Source organism: Tiliqua scincoides, chromosome 2 (genome assembly GCF_035046505.1).
Source record: "Tiliqua scincoides isolate rTilSci1 chromosome 2, rTilSci1.hap2, whole genome shotgun sequence".
In the NCBI taxonomy this organism is placed as follows: domain Eukaryota; kingdom Metazoa; phylum Chordata; class Lepidosauria; order Squamata; family Scincidae; genus Tiliqua; species Tiliqua scincoides.
In genome coordinates, this window is record NC_089822.1 from 218370581 (window position 1) to 218393686 (window position 23106).

The window sequence follows — 23106 nt, forward strand, 5'->3', positions numbered from 1 at the left end:
TTTTTCATAATTGATTGGTGGTTTGTTTTCTTGGCAGTATATTTTTAAATGAGCCAACAACCTTCTATTTTAGCATGGGACAATAAAAAATCATATTGTCTATGTATAATAAGACAGATTTTTCTACCACCAGTTTTCCAGGGAAGAAACTTGATGCCATTCATAGGTCTAAGTTATTTCCAAAAAAATTAAATAGCCAAAATATTGTGTGTGTTTATTCCTCTGTTTGTCAAAACTAATCCAGTGAATGAACTTATAGGGATAATTTCACTCTCATAACAGAAGCCAGTGCCTGTCTGCTCAGAAGTGAGTCCCATTGAGTTAAATGGGTCTTACTCCCAGGTAAGTGCGTATAGGATTGCAGCCTCAGGCAGGTGTTTATATAAAGTGCTCCAATGTGGTTCAAGACATGCCAGTCTATACTGATGGCCTAATCCTATCAAGGGCCTAAGACAGCAGACCTTACAGGCCACTGCTGTAGGCTCCATGGTGGAGGCATGAAAGTCACTGGCTGAAATTCACAGTGGTGTCATGTGCATGCCAGACTCAACCCAGACACTTTGGCCCAGGTAAATTGACAGGCAGGACAGACTGTGGATGGTTCAAGGGCAGTCTGGGGCGGGGAGCAGGTTGAAGGGGGAGATCTCTGTGGCAAATGTGCGTGCCAGTTCCTGTCCTCCATTTTACAGCCTGCCTTGTAAACATTTTACAGGCTGCCATTTACAGCCTTCCTCTCCTCAGACATACATCCATTTTATAGCTGGAATGGGTCCGAGGAGACCAAAGCGTGGCCAGGAGGCCTACGAAGGTTTTAGTAAAAATAGTTTTACTTACCTCTCATTGGTCTTCTGGTCTCCCCCCCTCCCCACCATAGCATGCAGTGTGCACTCTTTTGGTGCGGCTGCATGATACAGCATGATGGGTGATAGGACTGGGCTGTAAGGTTTGGAAATCAAACATAAAAGAGTGGTGGTGTTGCTCTGGAAGCAAGTTCAATTTGGGAACCCCCAAATCTGGGGGGGGGGGGGGAAGACTCAGCATGAATTTTAAAACCATCTCTAGAAGAAACCAGGCATCATTTAGCTTTGAGACACTTAGAGGAGCAGCATCTGTTAGAATTGTTGATTGTTCTTTACCCATCAGCAGGCATATCAATTGAGTGAAGTGTATACCCATGTAGGCTCATTACAAACAAATGAATGCAAAGACAGTAGGAGCCAAGGTTGTGCCCTCAACCATGCACATGACCATTAAATGAGTAGAGGAGCAGCCTAAACACTGAAAGTGACTAGAACTTGGTCACTGACTTTAAGGGTTCAGTCACAACACTATCTAAAATATTTTATGTGCTTTACACCGTTTGTTTCAGCAAACACTGATGGGTGGGTACATAGGTTGGGACAACGCATATGTATGAAGAGGAGCAAAGCTCAAAAAAGAGGACAGGGTACTATAAACTAGTAAGAATAGTGGCACATCACCACCCTATCTCCACCTGTTCTCCACGCATGTGCAAGTGATTGCACACCAGGACTAGATTGCAACACCAGGATTAGAGGCTCATATCTGAGTGCTTAACATATCAACAGCATAACATTTCACTAGTGGCATATTATTCCCTACTGTGTTATACAATCAGATGTGATGCATGTACACAGGTGGAACAAAAATCATCTTCACATGTACAGAAGACCTGTGGTTGGAGACATGGAAAGTGCATATCTTATGCAGCTCTTAGTTCATCCTAGAAGAGATTGTTGTATTAATTAGAAATTATTTTTTCTCTTTGTATAATATTTTAGATTTTCATAGTGTTAATGCATTTTTTTTTTCCAGTGCACATCACTTGATGGTCGATGTTCTATAAGCTGTGATGATGAAGTAAGCATTTTTACGAACATTTTATTTCATGTTTGTACTGCAGTAATTCTCAGTCAACAGCACAGGTAGAGGTTGCACACTATTATCTGAAGGTTGGGTCTGGGATATAGAGTTAGAACCCCCTTACATCTCTGCCATGGATCCAGTTTGTGTGTGTGGAGGTGAATCCAGCTGTTATTGATCAAAGAAAACTAAGTTTTTCAGAGCTAAAGAACATTTGAAATATCACATGTAGTTTGGCCCTGAGGTGGATGCAAGCTCTGGCAAGCTAGTCAGAGTTTGAGGGCTATGTCACAATACCTTATGCTGGCCAATCAACATAAGGTGTTGTGCTGGGTAAGTATGGGGGTGGCGTGGTTGGGGGTGCAGCATCGCAGATTGCCCCCATGTCAAGGGGCAGGTCCATTACTGCTATGCTACATCCTGTGGGGGATTTTCAGCTGCTGGAGGTCTTGTTCTGGAGTTAGCCCTGGCACTCACTATAGGTCAACTCTGATCACTGATGCAAGTCCATGATGATCCATACAGGCAGATCAGGCCCAGGAAGGGGGTCAGGATTCAGCATGCACCACCACCACTGAACCCATACCCTCTCAGGCCCAATCTGCCCACCCCATCTGCTCTCCAGTCTGCCCCCCTTGCCCCATTAAACTCTATGTCCATCCTCCCCCACCCTATTTCACCTTCTCCCTTCCCCCACCTCATTCCACCCCCGGTACAAGGCTTACCTGCTTCAATGGGCCTCTGTCGCTCCATGAGTGTGCATGAGAAGACTACAGGCTTTCCTCTGGCACTCTAGCTTCCTGAACTGCCACCAAGTACTTCACAGCACTTTTACGGCAGCCTGCACTGACAGAATGTGGATTCCACTGGTGCAGGCATTAGATAAGCTTGAACCAAAAGTTGTCCAACAATTAGATAGACTTTTTATGTTGTGGGAAGGCTCTTTTGACTAAGTAAAATAATTCCTGTGTGCTTAACTCTATTCTTATCCTTGGGTGTACAATTTAAGTCATGCACTTTCTAAAATATGCACACCAAACCAATGATGATGAACACCCCTGATTTTCCTCGATTGATTGGCCTATTCTTTACTGCCGAGACTTATTTGAGTCTCATTATTCTGAACGGACTGCTAAGTCATTCAAAATATAGTACACATGCTTTCCCTATGGAGGTGGTGATTATTGATTATTGTTTGAGCATCTTCTTCCCCAGTGACTAGAAAACAAAGGGACCTGACTTTGAGTAAGCTCAATGGACCATGAAACCCACCTGAGTTGCAGAAGCAGGAACTTTAGGGACTTGATGGATTCTCCCCAGTACCCAGTTCCACAGGTGAAATCTAGTTAACATTCACAGGCTATAAAAAGTGGGGTCATATACCCCCTCTGCATTTCCCAGATCTGTTGTTGAAAGCAAGCTGGTGATATGCCTACTCACCTTGCTGCAAGCTTGGATGCTAGAATCAGAACCTGGAACAGCATGAGTAAGTAGGGTAGGGATCAAATTCAATAAGACATACCACAGTTTGTTTTATTTTTCACTTGCCTTATAGCATCCTTGCTAACTTTTGCTGCCTCCCTTTTGTTTCTTTTTCTAAGATGAAATGTATCTTGTTTTACTCTTACAACTTCCCTTCTATTGTACAAGGACATCTGCAAGAGGGATCTGAAGGCCTTAGGAGTGGACCTCAACAGGTGGGAAACCCTGGCCTCTGAGCGGCCCGCTTGGAGGCAGGCTGTGCAGCATGGCCTTTCCCAGTTTGAAGAGACACTTTGCCAACAGTCTGAGGCAAAGAAGGAAGGCCCATAGCCAGGGAGACAGACCAGGGACAGACTCACTTGCTCCCAGTGTGGAAGGCATTGTCACTCCCAAATCGGCCTTTTCAGCCACACTAGACGCTATTCCAGAACCACCTTTCAGAGCGCGATACCATAGTCTTTCCAGACTGAAGGTTGCCAACTACCATTGTACTACCTTTTAAATAAGCTTATAATCTTTTATTTTTTAGTTTCGCCTGCCTAGTCTCGGTTTGCTCAGAAGGGAACAGGTTGTCATGACTTTCAAACTGTCACATTCCTCTACTGTTTGGTTTTAAGGCATCCCCTGGCTTTTGGGGTTCTCGGCCCTGGTGGGAGGGTTTTCCCCAGGCAGTCTCCTGTCAGGCTTTCCAGCCTTAGATGCTAACGCTCATCTACTTGTCCTCGTCATTCCCAGTTTGTCCCTGTTTAAAGGGTTAAGTAGAAGCATAGTGCCAGTCACTAACCACTAGGCATTGTGCCCATCTTCCCTTCCATCATCCCTTCCATCACTGTAAAAGTAAATTATATCAGACACCTTCTGGAAATACTGAAAACTAGCAATCATAATTTAGTACTTTGGCATTGTCTGTATAATTTCTATTCTCATTTAGTGCTTCTAACTTATTTTCCAAACATTTAATTTTGGACCGTTCAAATGTGGTTGTGTTTTTGGCAGCAACAATTAGTGCCTCCAGAATTTGGAGAAGGGCTTTCATCAGCTAGTTCCAAGTTTGCAACACATCCAGCTTCCATTTCTGACAAATGCACACAAAAACGCAAATGCACCTCTTGTGCTTAGGGAATGCTCTAATAACGGTAAATATGCCCAGTGTTCAGAGGCCTGTATTAAGCTTACATACAAACTTGTCTCATTCAGAAGTGGAGCTGGGGGGGTGGAGTGGTAAGTACAGTACGCTCTGCAACTTGCCATGTAAGCAGCCCTTTCCCCTTGGCATCAGAGCCATTCAGGGCAGTGACAGCAACATACCATCGCTTCCCTGAATGGTTCCAACACCGAGGGAGAGGGCCGTTTACATGATGAGTTGCAGAATGTGTCATATTTACCACACTACTCCCCCTCCAGCTTTGCTTCTGGTCTCATGGCTTCTTTTCCATGGCCACTGCATTGTCAAACACGTCCAATCTTTTGTCACCTTAGTCTGACAGTCAGACCTATTGCTACTGGTCAAACAGAGAAATCGTGAGAGATGGGATCATTGTTGTTCTCTACAGAAACATTCCATCCATTAGGTGATGTGATGCAAGTTGTATCAGCAACAGATTGTGTGGGTGGGGCTAAGAGGGCAGCAGATTTCAGGGTGCCCTCCACCCCAAGTCTACCACTGCCACCACCTCCTTCCAGTCTGCCACATATGCAACCCACACTGAACCAGTTTCAGCCCACTGAAAGCAAGAAGAAAGTAGATCACCCGCCTCCTCAGTTTGCTCCAGGAATAGATTTTTCAAGTTGCAAAAGTGCAGGACTTCTGGTTTTATTTACAATGGACTGCATGCATGATTTCCTTCATTTGCAGTTTCTTTAAATTAAACCAGAAGTCCTGAACTTCTGCAGCTGAAGAAACCATATGAGAAACATAATGCAGTAAGTGGGTTCTTATTTTTGTAATTGTGGACCCAAGGTGGCATTGGATGGTGATCTTCAGGGGTGCCAAACCCTGGCACAGGATCCATTTGCAGCCCTTGGGGACCCCCAATCCAGCCCATAGGGAGCCCCCAGTCTCCAATGAGCCTCTGACCCTCCAGAGACTTTCTGGAGCCCACGCTGGCCCGACGCAACTCTTTTTTTCTGGCCCCTGACACAGTGTCAGAGAGATAATCTGGCCCTCCTGCCCAAAAGTTTGGACACCCCTGATCTACATCATGCCACTGCTAGTTCTCTTCCTGGTACAAAATACAAGGAAAAATTATTACTGTGAATAACAACTCCCACATAGAAATGGAACATTTCCCCATTTATATTGCCCTTTGGAGAATTTCGCTAAATGACTAAAATTATACTTCATTATTTTACAGAATATTAACTGTTACCTCATTGATAATAATGGATTTATATTAGTTTCAGAAGACTATACACAGGTAAGTGAAAATCTTTTTTTGCATTTAAAGAGAGCAGTCACACAGAATAATTTTGGCAGTAAATTTTGGTGACTAATCTATATTTAAGAAATGAATAGCATGAGATTAAGGGGAAAAAAACACAAACGTCCTAGCTCTAAAGCATGTAGCTTGCCTTTCTGGGGGTCTGAAATAATTTCTACCTCACAGTAGGGTGGGTCTGCTTTTAAGCTAATAAAAACTTTAATTTATAGAACCCCTTTCTGCAGACATATCTGTCACCCTTAAGGAATTTTTACCTCGAGGGAGGGAGGTTTCTCTTTCCCCCAATTTAGAAAGCTTTTGTGCTTGCATTTTTTAAGTAGAGCAATATTAGAGACCTATAGTATAGACTGTGGCAGTTCTATTATGAACAGCACAGGTTATGGCAATTAATATAGGGGGGCTTGTGCAGAACTTCAGTTACTTAATGAATTACTAAAAGCAGAATAATGAATTTGCCATGGACAACTCTGGAGACTACAGATTATGGCTGAACATAGTAGTCAGGCAACAAATGTGACCATAGCAGAATACGTTTTCAAACTGTGTTGGTTCATTTGGACTGAACACCGTAAGAGCTGTAGAACAACGACCACACGTAAACAGTTTACAGAATTCTTCAGGATTTCATATGTAAATAGAAAAAAAAATCTACTAACAGTTTTTTTTTTTTTTAGTATTTCATGGTTTAAATTTTGGTTTAAATGGTTTAAAGAAAAATGAGACATTTTAAATTTTCTGGGACAAATGGATACATTTTACTCCTACTTTTGCTTTCTCCAGCCTCTTCTTAGTATACAGAAAAAAGAAAGAAAGAAAAAAGATAGGCACATACACAAAGTGTGAGCTGACACTGTGCAGTGTGTCCCCCAATGACTTTTCCCATGTGTGCAGAGACAATAGAGATTTTTTTAATGCTAAAGATCTGAATTCACTTTGTAACTTCAGCTAAATTACATAATCCAGGGTCAAATAGACATAGTATTACAGTGCTGATGAGCATTGCCTTCATCCTTTTATTAAGAGATTGGCCCTGGCAGCTGCTGCCTCTCCCAAATCTAGATGGCTCCAAGCTCCTCCCAGTCACCCATGTTCTTCTTACCTGATATGTGCATACCCCAATTCTGTCTGTTCACAGCCTGGTGCAGTATAACTCACTCCTGACTATAAAAACAAAAGGTTATTTTATCTGACCACCCATTGATTAGTATAGAAGTGACAAGGAGCCAAAGAGCAACAGAATGAAACCAGCAACTTCATTATGTCCAAAAACATTCTATAACTTGATCTGTGCCCCAACTCTTCCCCACTAAAGTATAAGATAAACTGGTATCCTTCCATTGTATTACCATTGGTTATTCTTCAAAATCATCCTTTATACATTTCCAAAGAGAATTTTCTATTCTAGGGAATTAGAAAAATTGTGTACTGTAGACCTGAGGTATTCAATCTGTGCGTTGGGGCTCCCTAGGGAGGTGTGGCTAGCCCCCAGGAGTGTTGTGAGGCATCTTGGGGAGATAGGTGGCTGCAGCTGCTCAGCTCAGCGGCACCTGGTGCCTCCCTACTTGCTGCTTTTCTGCTGCTTTGAATGAGGTAGGTGGGGCAGTGTGAGATGGGGAGGGCATGTGAAATGTGGTGGGGGAAGGTGGGAGAGAAGGGTGGCTGGGCAGCTGCGGAGGTGCTGCATCTCATCAGCACGGGGTGTGCCCCTGGTAGGCTTCAAACTGGCAGGGAAGTCTGACCTAGAGAGAGCTCCACCAGTCTCTGCTTGGGAAGGAGGGAGCCCAGCCTATTCTCAGTGGGGGGCGGGGTGTCCAAATGCCCCAGCCTGCATTCCTCCATCTTGCCTGGGGGGAATAGGGGTGGCATCTGCATGTATGTTTGTGAGCAGTCCCCATCTACTTTGGGGTGAATTGTAGCCTTGCTCTGTGTGGCTGCAATCCTATCCACACTTTCCTGGGAGTAAGCACCATTGACTCAAATGGGACTTACTTCTAAGTAGACCTACATAGGTTTGGGGCTGTGTCAGCTGAACCAAGGATCTTCACCTTTCTCTTCCCCCCCCCTTCAAAAAAGAAAAAAAGCCGCTCTTGATCAGTCAAGATCAGTCCACAAATTGATTAAAAAATAAAAATACCCATTTCTTTTCAGCCATCCCCCTTTTTCCTCCTGCCTCCTTTGGGGGGGGGGGGGTCCTTCCCATGTTGGCTGCTATTATAAGACAAAAGGTACAATCCTAGCTAGGTCTACTCAGAAGTAAGTCCTGTTGTGTTCAGTGGGATTTACTCCTAGGAAAGTGAGGTTAGGATTGCAGCCAAACAGTCTCTGGGTTTCAGTGTCACATCAGTTTGCAATTAGCAGATACACACAAAACAAAGTCTTTCCCTCCCCCAGCAATTTCATCACTTCTCCCCCCCCCCCTTTCCAAAACCCTCCAGGTGTGCTGCTAACAAACTCAGGGCACAATCCTAACCAGGTCTACTCAGTGGGGCTTACTCTCAGGTAAGTGTGGTTAGGATTGCAGCCTCAGAGTGCTGGCAGCTGTTTTTTGTTTTGTTTCTAGTGTCTAATTATAATGCCTTCATCCCCATTTTGGGGTAACTGAGGTGAGGTGATGTAATGGGGAGCCGTGGCCAATGACTACAAGGATCAGGGGAGCCGTGGGCTGGAAAAGTTCGAGAACCACTGCTGTAGACCGTAGCTACATGTCATGTAGACATGTAGGCCAGTAAAATTAAGGGCTCTATCCTAGTGGCTCTCAGACTGGTGGGTCATGACTTTTCCTTTTAAGGAGCGGGGACAGGGGGAAGGCAGTGACGCAGTCCTCAAGATTGTGCCACTGTGGGGAAGAGGGGCCTTTCTTTTAATGTTCCTTACCTGCTGCCAAGGTCCAAGGAGTGCATGGAATCCTGCAGAGCCCTCTGCAGGGCACCCTGCGACTTGTAGAAAGTTAAAAAAAAAAAAGTGTGACCCACTTTCAATTTTGAGATTGCACCTGGAAATGGGTCACAATCACTTTTTTAATTTTCTACAAACCATGGGAAGCCCTGCAGAGGGTTCCACCTGGCTTCCTGCACTCCCTAGACCCTGGCAGCAGGTAAGGGATGTTAAAACAGAGCTGCCTCTTCCCCCTGTAGTGGCGCGGTCCTGAGTATTGTGTTGCTGCTGTTTTTTCAGCTCCTGCAAGCATCTCCTCAAGGGCTCAAACTCTTAGAGAATTTGAGAACCAGTGCCCTACCGATCCAACTTCCCAGCACCTCCGGGTAAGGGAGCAAACCACGGCATCAACAGGGGGCAGAAAGTATAAGATTGGGCTGAAAGTTGGGTATTTTAAAGTCCCATTGATTTCAAGAAGAAAATGAAGTGCATACACATTCCTTCCATTTAATAGGTTTGTTCACAGTCAGTTACCGATTGATCTCCTTGTTCTCTCTTTTCCCCCCTCCCACGACCATACTTGACTAGTCTTGGCTGGTCCGAAGGTAGTGGGTTATTTCAATTGATTGTTCACAGTAATTTAATGGGAATTAAAATAGGAATTAAATCAATGCCTATTATTATTTAATTTAATAGGAATTAAGTAAATTCAATAAGAATTAAAAGCATTAAACTTTGGCTGGATCATTTCCCTGTTGTTTCGGATTGTCCCAAGTCCATGGGGTATCAAAAAGCTTTCAAAACTGAACAGTGAATGGTGCACAGTTTAAGAAGCCCATTTCCTTACTGTGTATTTCTGTAGGATTTTGTTGTTGTGAAGTAGCTTACTGGGGAAGATGAGCTGTTTGGACTTGTTTGATGTCTGACTTCCTATCCTGACAGTCATGACTCAGATAGCCAGCTAAACCTTGATCTGTTCAAGCAATAAAACACAGTCTCCTGCTCCTTGCAAACATTCCCCACCCAAATATTTTGGAAAATAATCTTGATCTTCCCAACAATGCAGAGAAGGCAGCACTTGAAGCAGAGGAATGCTCCTGTTTTTGGCTTGGCCTGTAATTTCTGTGCCGGCAAACTCCCAGGTGCATATTTGAGGGCAAATCTATCATTTGCAGCGGTATCAGGATTTCATTAACACAAAACCAATGGAATCTGTGCACTGCCCCTTCTGCCCACAGACATTCTGGAATTTCTCCTTTAGAGAGTAAACAGAATGTGCAAACCTTTCATACTTAAGGAAAACATTGTTTCTGTACTCCGAAATGACACTTCACGGCCTGTGTACAGAACCTTAAAATCTAGGTCAGAGCAGAGGCCTAGCAATGAGAAAATGGGAATCTCTGGAATGGTCTAAAAAATCTGTAACCGGAATTTTTGTTTTCTTATCACAGCTTATCTTCGTTATTCCATGCCTTTTTAATTTAGCACCAAAAGTAAAATAGACCACTTCCCAGTATGAAGTTATTCTGAATGGAATAGAAATGTACATGTCAGATAAAATGTGGAGTTTTAACAGGTCATACAGGAATTATAAAAAATACTTTTTATGATTTGTTTGGGAAATCCTTTCAAGCCCTGTCTATATCTTTATGGAGCAGCATTTTAATCACATGGGTTTATGTTCAGATTAGAGCATTTTCTTTACAAGCTTTAGGGTTGAATGTATTTTTTTTTTAATTTTATTTCCAACATCTGATGTTATGCAACAAACCTCGTTCTATTGTGTAAGCTCTCACATCTGCTCAAGGGATTATTTTGTAATCCCTATAACTTGTCCTGACGGCTAAGTCCTTTTCAATTTTTATGAAAGAGAAGTAGCCCTTAAAACTTCATTACATTTCTGTCAGAGCTGCTTTGAGTGTTTCCTTGGTTATGCCACTTTAAATTGTAGCCAATGTTGATTTGCATTTATCTAAATTTCTGGACATATTCTTTCTCTCTTTTTCTCTCTCTCTCAGACGGGAAACTTTTTTGGTGAAGTTGAGGGTGCAGTGATGAACAAATTGCTGATAATGGGCTCCTTTAAGAGGTAAGACCCACTTTGCATAAATTAAATGAAAGTGATCAAAGGTATGCAAATCGGTTTATTTTATTGCTTTTGATCCAGAAGGGTTCGCCAAAGTGGCTCACATAAAACACTGTGACACTGAGGCTACTTCTACCTCTTCTCACACATGACATTGCTCTGGGATACCAGCCTCATTCATCCCCCCAAATAACTTTGCTCTAATTAGGCATTTATTAATTTATCATCCTGTCCATTCACTAAAAGTCTAAAGGTAGCTGTTTTCATCACATTTCACCAGGTCTCGTTCTGCATAACTTTGTCTCCCGTCACCCCCCCCCCCACCCACCCACACACACACATTACAGGTCTCCTCACTGTTCAAGGAGACAGAGGGAAGAGCATTAGCATGTATCTGAAAGACATAAAGAAGTGCTTCTGAAGCACAAGTGACAGCATAAGGACCGCGACCTCCGTGCCAAGATACTAAGGGCAAAACCCACATACGCTTCTCTGGAATGATTGTGCCTTTCATCTGTGAAGGTAGAAGGGACATACAGGTCGTCAACTAAGGCTGAGCTAAAGCCCCCTCCCCAGTTTGCAAAACCATTTGTAGGGTGCAATGTGGGGAGGTCAATTTAGAGATTTTCAGGAGCACAAAAGGAGGCAAAGCTGATGGAGAATTTACTGCAAGGGTGCTAGTGTTCTTAGTAGCTGCCAATTCTCCCGTGTCTCTAGAGTGGAGGCAAAAAGCATTGCACTCGTTTTGACTTCATGACAACAGTACATGATGAAGCTGCTTAGCTGATGTAGCTTATTGAAGCTAATTACTGATGAGGGATTAGGGTGTGGTGATGGTGAAGCTTTCAGCCCTTACTCTAGGGTCTCTGGGGGGGGGGGCACAACAGGAGTGCGGCCAACAGGAGTGCTGCTGACTTCAGTCACAAAACAGGTGGTAGCAAAAAAGGTAAATGGGAGCATCCTAGGAGCACCCCTGAAATTCTCACATTTCAAGTCAAAAGTTATTTTAAACCAAATTTTTGCCTGGCCCTAACTCAGACTAGCTTCACTGAAACAATGAACAATTGGTGCCGATGTTACTATAGCTGACTGATTACACAGGCCTACAAAATTGAGGGTCAGAAAAGTTTTTCCCAAACTTTATGGTGGTTTGATATGAATTTGGGGTGCCGATTCCAAAAATGGCATCCGTTTTGCCCCATCACATCTAGTTTTGGAGATATAGTATAGCCTCATTAGTGAATGGATCAAGCAGCTTCCTCATGAGGAAGCCATGGTGTAGGCTTCCTCATGAGGAAGCTGCTTGAACCATTCACTAAAGAGGCTATGCCGTACCTCCAAAACTAAACGTGATAGGACAAAACGGATGCTATTTTTGGAATTGGTACCCCAAATATACCAAGGAATTGGTGTAACATTTAAAGAAACAAAATGTGTGTTGGCCTATGTTATAGGCCCAATCCTATCCAATTTTCCATTGCCAGTGCTGCCATGTCAATGGGATGTAAATTGCATCCTGTGGTGGGGAGGCAGTCAAGGAGGCCTCCTCAAGGTAAGGGAACATTTGTTCCCTCAAGTTAATGGAACCAAGCCAATCAAAGAGCAGAAGCATCCAGACGTTGCTTTTCTTTTTCCCCTCCAGGCTCTGTCCTCAAAGATACAAAAACAGCTTCTCCTCTGTAGATATAGCTGACTCAGCACTCTCATACTGAAAGCAGGCTCTTTCAGAATCCAGGCCCTTCATTGCTCCACAAAGGCCATCTCTATGACTGGCATTGAAATCTGCCAGTCCGACACTCTTCGATAATCACTTTACTCAAATCAAAGGTTACATGAGTGCACATTTTAAAAGCAAGAATAAAGTTTTTCTTTGGCCAGCATAGGGTAAGATGATATGGTATCACTGAATGTCTGTGCTGCGAAAGTTTTGCTGTAGTTTGCAAAGCAAAAGCTGTGCCTGAGTTTTGCACTCGCTAAGTGTTTGTCATTATACAAGAGAGGGGACAGTTTACAATTACCAATGTCACATGTTTCATATGCTGCTTGCTCTGGTGTTTCGATATTGATATTTCTTGGCAAGGTGGCACCACTGGGCACCTGGTGTGCAAGCCCTTTATGACAGTCCATACCATTTATGCCGTATGTGAATAGAGAAATAATCTTTTCTGCATGTGCAGAATCTCACTCTCACTTTCGTAGCTGATTGTATAATGCCAACGAGTGTTCAGAACAGAATTCATTATTCCAGGTGAAGTTTGATTGGTGCAGAATAAAATGGAACGATTACTTCCCATGATCTGGGCTCTTGCATTGCCTGAGCTAGTTTTGCTGCCACATCCCACCCTAGACTCGAAAACAGTTTGGAGCAGTAAGATGTGTAGTTTGGAGTTTGCAGTTTGGAGCAGTAAGATGTGCAGTAAGCAGTAAGATGGAGCAGTAAGATTTGCAGTTTGGATGTAGTTTGGATGCAGTTTGGAGCAGTAAGATGTGTAGTTTGTGAACTTAGAAAGGAAGTGACTGTGAAAGCAGAGTTGTTTCAATAATTTAATTTAGAAATTGCCCATCACTGACTGAATTTAATTATATGTGTATGTGTAATGGGGTTCCACTAAAATACTGATGAAGCTGAGCACCATAATTAACACGCATAAGATTAAAAGTCAGCCTATGGCTAAATTGGTGGCACTCCTCTTCATAGCCCTGGTATCCAATTTGAAATGGGTCATGGATTTAAGAGTTAATAAATGAGAAATTGCTAGCACCAAAGTCACCAGCTGAAAACCAGTGAGCTGCATGCTGAAAATGACAGGCAAGGAAAATAAGCTGCTTATTTAAACACTATGAGCTGGCCATTGCCAGTGAATTAAACAAAGGAGTTAAATTCCAACTGAGATAATATTACTAAGTTAAAAAAAAAAATCTGCTCCTTCACTCTGTGTGCAATATACATAATGTCCATTATAAAGCAGAAAGCAAACTTGGTTTTGCTTTTTAGCACTGGAAGCATTTAAAATAATACAGCTGTAATGTGGGCCGTTCCTTATTTTTATCTCCTGAAAAACAGTCAAATATATGATTTGTCACTTAGGGCCTAGTTCATGCAAACTGGTGAGGCGTAGCTGGCAATTCCGTATCATCATGTTTCCATTCTGCAGTAATGAGGGCTGTAACAAGAATTAAGCATGTGATGCTTTCACACTGCCGTGTTGCTGGCCTCTAAGGGGGCACTGCAGTGGTGTATGGAAGTAAACATATAATCCACCAAGATGATGGGGTTACGTACTCCAGTTGTCACTCCTGTAGTGCAGCCACCATAGCAAAGCAGTTTGTACGAACTGGCACGGCATTTTATCTGAAATGGTTGATTGGTGTTCTACCTCATTTTGCATTTACCACAGGGGGGGTTGCTATAAACAGGACCCAAACCTGGAACATTTAAGAATAAAAGTTGACAGTACCAATGTAGCCAGCATTTTTAAATTGAATAATATGACAGCCCAATCTTTGCATTTTCCGCTACATCCTGTGGGGGAGTTTTGCATGCTGGGGGTCACTTCAGGGTAAGGGGACATTTGTTTCCTTACCCTGGGGTAAACTCGAGCAAGCACAATGGATCAACTCAGACCTGTGCCAGCTATAGTTCGCATTGAACCATTTTGGCAGCTTAGGCCCGGTAAGGAGGATAGGATCGGCACATGCTGGTGCGCCAACCCTGCACCCTCCCAGGCCCAATTCGCCTTCCCCATCACCACCCTCCCCCACCCTGAACTGCCCTGTGCATCACATTCACCTCTGGTGGCTGCAGCTGTTTTCAGGTTGTGTTCTGGCATGGGCAGGAAGGTTCTTCATGCTGTCTGTAGGGATGCCAACACAAAGTGCTTTACAGCACTTTTGCGATGACTAGTGTTCGTGGAGTTCATGCTGTGCTGGCACAAGGAGACCATAGGTTTGGGCCGCAAACCTATAAAATATTGTAGCAGTCCAAGCTTGGCATGATAAAGCAAGCATTTCAAATGCTTGTTTCACTGTTTTTAGTAACGATAATTGTTTCATTCATTGACTTACAGCCCAATCCTGAGCTGCCTGGGGCACTCAGCCTCGGCAGCACCGAGAACAGCTGCTGCCGGATCCTGCGTGCCTCGGGCTACCGCAGGTGGCACCTCGGGTACCTTACTTCTCCCGGGTAAGGGAAGCAGCCACACAATGGGTCTACTCACTTTACCGCTGACCTGTAAAGTAAAGGCATTCGTGTAGGGCACTGAGCCCCACACGAATGCCTTGGATCTGGTGGAGCAGAGCTCCACGGATTCACCTCCCTCCCTCCCCGCTCCCTCCCCCCAGCAAGCCTCCTGCCCACCCCCTCCCCGCCCCTCACCCTCTCTCCCCCCCGCTGGCCTCCCCCCTCCCTGGAAGACCCCCTCCCTGCCCCCTACCCGCCCCTGCTTACCATGCTGCAGCTTGGTGGTCTGTGAGACCGCCGAGCAGCGGAGGCTGGGTGCCTTCCCGGTGCTAGCCCAGCACCAGCTGGCGCTGGGCTAACACGGGCAGGAGCCTGGCAGTGAGGCTCGCAAACATGCCTTACAGCATATTTGCGACAGTGCGCGGCAGCACAAAGTCATGGCACCGAGCCCAGGATTGGGCTCTTAGACATTCCAGGTTTGACAGATAGAATTCACTGAAGGCAAAAATGTTTTCTATCTTCTGGAATTAAAAAACAACAAAATACTTTTGTCTCTCAGCAGACACATTGTTTACATTTTCACAAAAAATACAACTGTTGAGTTCTAAGTTCTTTGAACATATTAGATAGAACATTACTTATAAAAAAATTCAACATGAGAACCTTCCTTTGTAAAGACTGGAGGATTTGACAACAGGTGTATTTGTGTTTTAAACTATGTAGAAGCCAAATATCCTGCCTGATTATTTAAACAAAATTCCCTTTCCATACACTCAACTTAATGCATTAATTTATTTTTGACACAGTTTAGATTTTTGGGAGAGGGGAGGCATATTATATGTTTCTAATCAATCAATCATCCTATAGTAAAAATTCTACCCACAGTTTTCCAATATTGAACAATCATATTGATAAACCCCCTTTTTGCACTGCCTATTTTTGTTTCTGAAACATGTCTGAACTTATTGAATAACGATCCCAAAGTAGGTCTCCTGCTTTATTTGAAGTAAAGACCTTCTATTCATGTAAGTCACACGGATCTCTCAGTGGAAGCTTAAATGGACACTTTTAACTGGAATATAAGATGCCGTAGAATATCATGTTGCAAACAGTGTTGTAATTTGCTGGCATAACCTGAGCTGCTGGTAATCCTTTGAAGTTAAAGTGACTTCAGACAGTTTTTCTTTTGCCCTGTAATACATCACAGAGTTAAACCTTGACTTTTACTATATCAGGAAATTGTCTATAAAAGGGTAGATGTTTCAAGGTGCCTGCTCTAAAGACATGCACATTTAGGTGATAAAAAATGGTTTTTTTGTTGTTGTTGCATTCTTTATAGGAAATTTTTTTTTTAATGAATGCACCTTATTTGTTTTTTGTCTGTTTTGCAGATACACTCTTTTCTGGCCATTGGTGATAGTAAGGTTGTGGATAATTAGCACAGTGGTGTCAGAAACACTAAGACATACTATCATCAGTTGAAAGAATAAAACACGGATGTTAGCTGCAGTAGCACATGGCCCCAAGCTTGGGCTGGGCGGTTTAATGGCTTTAAATTTAGTTCAGAGGGAAAGCAGGTAATAAGCATATTCTCTGGCTATAATCAACAGAACAGGAAACAGCTAGCTGCAAACTGTAGATATTTAAATGTTACACAATCACTACAGGAGCGATGACTTGTGATAACTTGGAAGCTTTGGTTTTATAGCATTTAGTTAGAGTATTCTAAGAATGCCTCATTTTGGTCTTAAGCACAGTGTTATGAAAATGAAAACATTCCTGACGTTAGAATCAATGACAGTGGTAACAAGCAGCCCAATCCTACTGCCGGACAGCGCCGGCAGCCCACGCACTGCCCCGGAAACAGCAGATGCAAAAGTGCCATAAGATGCTTTGCAGTGGCCAGGAGACAAACTGCCCTGGCAGAGAGGCCTGTGTCAGCAGGGCGACCGGTAGGACTTGCCAACAGTTTCCCACTGAATGGAGGGAAGGCCAGGAGGGGGGAAACTGTGCAGGGTGGAGGGTGGCCCGGGAGGGGGCAGGGGCGGCAACCTCAGCTGCCACCATATCCTGTCCTGGGCCGTGGAGCCCAAGATGGGTCTCCTTGGTTCTGTGCCAGCTAAATAGACTCATAGGGGCTGCTGGAGCTCTACATATGGTAAGGGAACCAATGTTCCCTTACTTTGAGGAGTCCTCTGGCTGCTTCCCTGGTCCTGTAGAATATCCTGGTCCAGGGATAGGAGGGGTAGTTGAATTTCCATGCTCTCTTACTTACCAGTTGGAGAAAAAGCCTTTGGTCCAAAAAGAACTACATAGTTACTGGCATGGAGGATCAATCACCGTACTCCTCTATGTCACTAACGTATGGTTAAATGTGTTCTAAAAAACAGTACAGGAAAATTCAGATCATCATCTGATGCATGAAGAGATCAGGAGGGCAAAGGATTGTCCTGATAGACATCTCCACTGCATTGGTAAGGTAGTGTGCTCAAGGCAACAGGCCACATTCCATACTATGGGAAAAGACTTTTTAAAAAAAATGGATATTGCAATTTGCTCGTGGAATATAGAGAAATATTTGTTTGAACCCTTTGTATGATGAAACAGGGCCTTCAACTGCAGTCAGTGAATTACAGTACTCTTATCTCATGTTCTGTCTTATTCTGATTTTGATAATGAAAGAAGGAAAGAGGCAGGACTTGGGTTTAAAATTTTCTTTCCTTAATCAAACGACCATCTACTGCAGGGGTGCTCAAACTTTCAACTTTAGGGATGCTGGACCTTTAACAAGTGTATAGAAGAGAGAATTTCAGCAGGTGCAACTTGTCATCCCACAGAAGACAAGCTGCACCTGCTGAAATTATCTCTCCTACACAATTTTAAAGGTCCAGGATCCCTAAAGTTGAAAGTTTGAGCACCCCTGATCTACTGTGATCTTTGGCTTCCTTTATCTGTAGTAACTCCCTCTCCTTTACTGCATTCCCTTCCCCTTTGTAATGTAATGCATACAGATATGAACATACTCAACTGAAACCTCCTTTTTGGTAATGTAAAAAGACCATGTTGTTTTGCCCACTATGTATTCTCCTCCTTGTCTAAGTAGCACTGCACAATGCTGATCTCAGGTTGGATTCCTGCTGTGTAGGAGCATAATAATAGACTCGTAGATGGAACCTGGTAACTTTAAAGACTTGTATCAGTGCTTGGGGGACCTGGGGCAAAGTGCCCTATGGCACTTCCACTGCCACCAAGGGTTCAAGAGTTGAACTGACTAGAATAGCCTTTGGGCATAGGCTCTCACTCATGTGCCAGAAGATTGGAGGATAGCAAATGTCACGCCTATCTTTAAAAAGGGAAAGAGGGGGGACCCGGGAAACTATAGGCCGGTCAGCCTAACATCCATACCGGGTAAGATGGTGGAATGCCTCATCAAAGATAGGATCTCAAAACACATAGATGAACAGGCCTTGCTGAGGGAGAGTCAACATGGCTTCTGTAAGGGTAAGTCTTGCCTCACGAACCTTATAGAATTCTTTGAAAAGGTCAACAGGCATGTGGATGTGGGAGAACCCGTGGACATTATATATCTGGACTTTCAGAAGGTGTTTGACATGGTCCCTCACCAAAGGCTACTGAAAAAACTCCACAGTCAGGGAATTAGAGGACAGGTCCTCCCATGGATTGAGAACTGGTTGGAGGCCAGGAAGCAGAGAGTGGGTGTCAATGGGCAATTTTCACAATAGAGAGAGGTGAAAAGCGGTGTGCCCCAAGGATCTGTCCTGGGACCGGTGCTTTTCAACCTCTTCATAAATGACCTGGAGACAGGGTTGAGCAGTGAGGTGGCTATGTTTGCAGATGACACCAAACTTTTCCGAGTGGTGAAGACCAGAAGTGATTGTGAGGAGTTCCAGAAAGATCTCTCCAGACTGGCAGAATGGGCAGCAAAATGGCAGATGCGCTTCAATGTCAGTAAGTGTAAAGTCATGCACATCAAATCGAAACTTTACAAAACTCATGCACATCAAATCAAAACTTTACATATAGGCTGATGGGTTCTGAGTTGTCTGTGACAGATCAGGAGAGAGATCTTGGGGTGGTGGTGGACAGGTCGATGAAAGTGTCAACCCAATGTACGGCGGCAGTGAAGAAGGCCAGTTCTATGCTTGGGATCATTAGGAAGGGTATTGAGAACAAAACAGCTAATATTATAATGCCGTTGTACAAATCGATGGTAAGGCCACACCTGGAGTATTGTGTCCAGTTCTGGTCACCACATCTCAAAAAAGACATAGTGGAAATGGAAAAGGTGCAAAAGAGAGTGACTAAGATGTTTACGGGGCTGGGGCACTTTCCTTATGAGGAAAGGCTACGGCGTTTGGGCCTCTTCAGCCTAGAAAAGAGACGCCTGAGGGGGGACATGATTGAGACATACAAAATTATGCAGGGGATGGACAGAGTGGATAGGGAGATGCTCTTTACACTCTCACATAATACCAGAACCAGGGGACATCCACTAAAATTGAGTGTTGGGCGGGTTAGGACAGACAAAAGGAAATATTTCTTTACTCAGCATGTGGTCGGTCTGTGGAACTCCTTGACACAGGATGTGGTGCTGGCATCTAGCCTAGACACCTTTAAAAGGGGATTGGACAAGTTTCTGGAGGAAAAATCCATTACGGGGTACAAGCCATGATGTGTATGTGCAACCTCCTGATTTTAGAAATGGGCTATGTCAGAATGCCAGATGCAAAGGAGGGCACCAGGATGAGGTCTCTTGTTATCTGGTGTGCTCCCTGGGGCATTTGGTGGGCTGCTGTGAGATACAGGAAGCTGGACTAGATGGGCCTATGGCCTGATCCAGTGGGGCTGTTCTTATGCTCTTATGTGTATCCTCTGACTTGTATATTTATCAAGTAGCCCCAGTTCAGTTTAAAACATATATAATTAAAAAAAAGAGGATAAAAATTTTTTTTCTTCTCACAGCTGAGCTCCACCATTTCTCCTCAGGGATTAAACTGCCTCTCAACAGCTGCTTCTTTCTTCAGGTCTGGTCACAAACACACCTGTCACAAATTGTCCATTGTGCAATGTTCAGCATTGTAATTAGTGCCATAGCAATGAGTGATTTCTCAATCAAGAATGAGAAAAATAATTTTCAAATGCAGTAGAACCTTCCTGTTTGCAACCTGGAGGGTAGCCATAGGTCAGTGGTATATAGTGCATGCTTTGCATGCATAAGGGCTCAAGTTCAGTCCCTGGCATCTGCAGGCAGGGCTGGGAAAGACAGTACAAAACTAGATGAACTAAATGTTTCATTTAGTATGATGCAGTTTCCTATGTTCATAGAGGTTTTACGTGTGTGTGTACATATTTTTATCTTGTAAATCGCTTTGGAAACTTTCTGTTGGAAGATAATCTAGAACAGTGTTTCTCAAACTGTGGGTTGGGACCCACTAGGTGGGTTGCAAGCCAATTTCAGGTGGGTCCATTTCAATATTTTATTTTTAGTATATTAAACTTAATGCTACCGTGGTATGTGACTGCATTTGAGGAAATGTTACAGACCTGTACTTTTAACAAGCTACTATGTATTTGCTTTTAACAATGATAGTAAATGGGACTTACTCCTGGGTAAGTGTGGGTAGAATTTCAGCCTAGGATTGTTAAAAATGTTCCTGCTTGATGATGTCACTTCTGGTTATGATTTCACTTCCGGTGAGTCCCGACAGATTCTCATCCTAAAAAATGGGTCCCAGTGCTAAATGTGTGAGAACCAGTGGTCCAGAAAGATTGTAACTAACAAAATAGAAGTCAGAAGAATTTCTGGAATAGTGGAAAGTTCAGTTTTGGTTAGACAGAACCTTGAAATATTCTGAAAGGATACCCAATAACATTTTGAGGTGAGCTGAATGTTTATTAGGGCACAGTTATTTAAATTGTCTTTGGGGAACCCTAGGTAAGGGTTGTTGAGTAATGAAGTATCCCGGTACATGTAACAGCATGAGTGCATGCATACACTCATCCACATGAGTATGCACAAAGTCAGTTTTAGTTTAGTTATGGTTCAAACTTTAAGAGCACAAAGCATTTTCTGGAATTTGTCCATATTCTGGAAACGATATCAGATGTTCCTGTTTGGGTGTGTTTTTTCTTAAGTTGCCAGAAGGTGGTATTTTATTAATATTGTATTTCTAGAGCAATATTTTAGTTTGTCTGACAGGTGTTACTCCTAGGATGAAGCAGTTAAAAAAACTGAAACATTTTTTAAAAAATTACTACATAGTAAGGATGCTTGTTTTATCTCCTTCCTGCTGAGCTCAACGGAGCTTCAAATTGCTTACTTTTTTTACTGTTTCATGCTCTCTGTGTTGTGGCAACCACTATTTTCCATTTTTTAATGTAGATCCAAGGTTTTTATGGGAAAAGTGAACATGCATGAGCACAAACCTCACTCTGTGTGTGTGTGTGTGTGTGTGTGTGTGTGTGTGTGAGAGAGAGAGAGAGAGAGAGAGAGAGAGAGAGAGAGAGAGAGTCATGGCAGTAGAGTAAGAGGCAAAGCCCTTAACCAACTTCTTCCCTTCCCCAAACCATAACATATTCTGACCTGGGCACTGAATGCAGATCTTCAGTTCCCGTACAGTATATATAAAATGGCAAGTGAGAACCTAGCAGATATATATGCATGTGTGCCCGGAAGCTGTCAGCGCTGTGCTTTATGGAGATGGTTTTGCAACAATATGTCAGATAGTCACATGTCCCTTACTGAATCCCAACTAGTTTGAAAGATGAGCAAACTTGTATGCTCCTAGGATCTCTCTCTTTTTCTGTTTCACTTGGTACACTGTAAGATGTTTTACAGTATTGCATTTCACAACAACCATAACAAGGCTGAAAGATGATGATTTGCTCAAGACCACCATATATGTTTTATGGGGATTTGAACCCAGTTGTCTAATATCCCCCCCAAAAAACACGCTCTGAACCATAAAAATGGCATCACAAAACTGCCATGTATAAGGTTTGTGCTGGAACCACCATTATGGCATGAACACTGAAAAAATAGGAAATGAGAGTTAGTGGATAAAGAGCTGAACTTTAACATCTCCTTCATTACCCAATTGCCATTTTGCCCTGTATGTTGTGAATTTATGTCAGACTCCTCTTACTGCAATTACTCCACTGAGTTTTTAACAAAAAAATACTGTCATCTTAGACCTGGGAACCCAAAGCTAAAAAGAAACCACAGTGTCAATGATGCAGCCAAAATTATCACTTTCAGAGTTCCGTGGATTATAATGGTAGAGATTTAAGCACTTGCTTAAATTTAAGCATGTTAAAACCCCACTGATTTTCAGTAGGGGATTTAAGCTTAAATCTCCCACTGAAAATCAATGGGATTTTAACATGCTCAGCATTGGCTGTTTATGCTCTTAAATACATCAAAGGTTAACCATTTGAGTATTACAATGTGTTCATTTTATCCTTTTCCATGTGTTATTCTCTCATTTTTATGTATTATATGTATACCCTCCCTATTTTCTCTTTTCAACTATAATCTTTTTTTTTTAGTCTCACAGCCTGATTAAATCCAGTGTGTAAGATTTTTTTCCCCCTCGCCTTTTATTCTTCCTTGTCTGGAATGTGTACTAATGATCTTTTTTTAACCTTACCCCTTGCTTTAAAATTTTTATTTTGTTCTACCTGCCTTGTGGGCAAATCCTGTTGTATTTCACCCCGTTTTCTCCTGGTGTGCTTTCTTCCTTTTCATAAAGCAATTTTCTGTTCTTCTTTATAGAATTAATCTTTACGACTACCAAGCCATGTGTAGAACAAACAAAGAAAGTAGCGACAGTGCCCACAGCTTGCTAGATGTAAGTATCGTTATGAACATGCAACCATTAAGTCACATTCAAAATTGTGGCAAAATATGAGACAAAGTGAATGTGAATATACATTAATGCAGTATCATTCAACTGAAACTGAACTTGTCCAAGCCTCATCATATTATTCTGAATGTTTTATGGGATTTGCCTTTTCATCTTTGCTCTACATCACAAGAAAAATGGTGCGGCATAAATCAGCTGTTCCCAAACTCTCCGGGAGTAAATCTCAGGGAGAGTTTGGGAATTGGTAAGATTTTGCTGGGAAGGGAAGGGAGA

General features: G+C 43.0%; 1 protein-coding gene across 1 annotated transcript in view; it reads left to right on the forward strand.

The window, feature by feature from the left end:
• The window catches only part of CACNA2D3 (calcium voltage-gated channel auxiliary subunit alpha2delta 3), a 467867-nt gene that overhangs the window by 405354 nt on the left and 39407 nt on the right, over positions 1–23106 (forward strand). Inside the window, exons 28-31 of the mRNA XM_066613498.1 lie at positions 1837–1881; positions 5721–5783; positions 10700–10770; positions 22743–22818. Of these exons, the coding sequence (XP_066469595.1) occupies positions 1837–1881; positions 5721–5783; positions 10700–10770; positions 22743–22818 (255 nt within the window). The remainder of the gene's footprint in view (positions 1–1836; positions 1882–5720; positions 5784–10699; positions 10771–22742; positions 22819–23106) is intronic.